This window comes from Spinacia oleracea, chromosome 4 (genome assembly GCF_020520425.1).
Source record: "Spinacia oleracea cultivar Varoflay chromosome 4, BTI_SOV_V1, whole genome shotgun sequence".
Classification (NCBI taxonomy): Eukaryota; Viridiplantae; Streptophyta; class Magnoliopsida; order Caryophyllales; family Amaranthaceae; genus Spinacia; species Spinacia oleracea.
In genome coordinates this window covers 182,554,802-182,556,024 of record NC_079490.1, presented here as the reverse complement: position 1 = coordinate 182,556,024, position 1,223 = coordinate 182,554,802, and the positions used below count along the sequence as shown (strand labels likewise).

Below are 1,223 nucleotides of genomic sequence, written 5' to 3'. Positions count from 1 at the left end.
TTAGCAACTACTAATGCATTCACACTATGGCTTGATTTCATACTCAAGGCATTTGCAACTACATTCTCTTTCCCTTCTGATATTGGATGTCTAGATCATAGTCCTTGATCAATTCCAACCACCTTCTTTGACGCATATTTAAATCCTTATGTGTGAAAATGTACTTCAAACTCTTATGATCAGTGAATATCTGATATTTCACACTATACAGATAGTGTCTCCATATCTTCAATGCAAACTCTATGCCTGCTAGTAGGGGTGTTCAATACCGGATACCTGGCTTTTCGTGTACCCGAAAAAGCGGGTACCTGCATTTGCAGGTAGTTGAAAAGTCGGCCCGTGACCCGACCCGGAAAAACCGGGTACCCGGCTTGCGGGTACCCGACTTTTCCGGGTCGAGTTGTAGGGTACCCGGATGCTTTAACCTCATTTTCATTCACCTTGCAAACTAAAAAAAAACTTTCAGCATCATCAAGCCTCCCACATGAGCAAAGACACTTAACAACTGAAGTATAGGTAGCTACACTTGGGCAAATCCCTTTCAACTTCATCCCCTCCAACCTCTGTAAAGTCAAGTCAGATGTATGACTTATGAGCACGACTACACACATGAAGCAAAATCGAGTAGGTAGTAACATCAGGTTCAATTCCTCTATCACGCATTTCATCAAACACCTTGTCTGTAGCTCGAATCGTCCTCTCGGATCTGTCATCTAGGTGCAAACTTGATTTCTGACAAATCCCATTGATCAAACTGTTGTAACAAACTACATTATGCTCAACCCCTTTATCAATCATCTCTCTCAATAATCTCTCTGCAAAATCAACCCTCTTGACTTTACACCACTCATCAACCAAGACAATTTTTGAGATTTATTACTCCAAATCGTTAATTAACTACAAAGAATTAGGCCAAGCACAAAGGACCAAAATAGAATGATTAAGTAATTGCAAAGCACAAAAAAGAAGCAGCAAGGTGATAAAGCTTAGATATGTCAATTGTGTAGCGAAGTGTTTGGAACGGTGGGTCTGCCCGGTCTGGACGCCACCTTGGAGTTGGGGTTACAATGGTCGACCATGGTGGTGAATGAGAGTGATCGAGTTTGAAAACTGAAAAAGAGTGAGAGAAGAGAGAGAGGGGAAGCGGTTTGTAACTTTGTGTGCGACTGCAAACCCAAAAATGAATGGTTAAACCAGTAAACCCTAAATTTTTTATTTTTTTT

At 41.0% G+C, this 1,223-nt stretch overlaps 1 protein-coding gene across 1 annotated transcript; it reads right to left on the bottom strand.

The window, feature by feature from the left end:
- Window positions 1-203: 203 nt before the first annotated feature.
- On the bottom strand, window positions 204-798 carry LOC130472246 (pentatricopeptide repeat-containing protein At2g13420, mitochondrial). The gene is made up of 2 exons (XM_056842769.1): window positions 610-798; window positions 204-563 (listed from the first exon to the last, which is right to left on the bottom strand). Exons 1-2 carry the CDS (start codon window positions 796-798, stop codon window positions 204-206), a joined length of 549 nt encoding a protein of 182 aa, XP_056698747.1.
- Window positions 799-1,223: the final 425 nt, after the last annotated feature.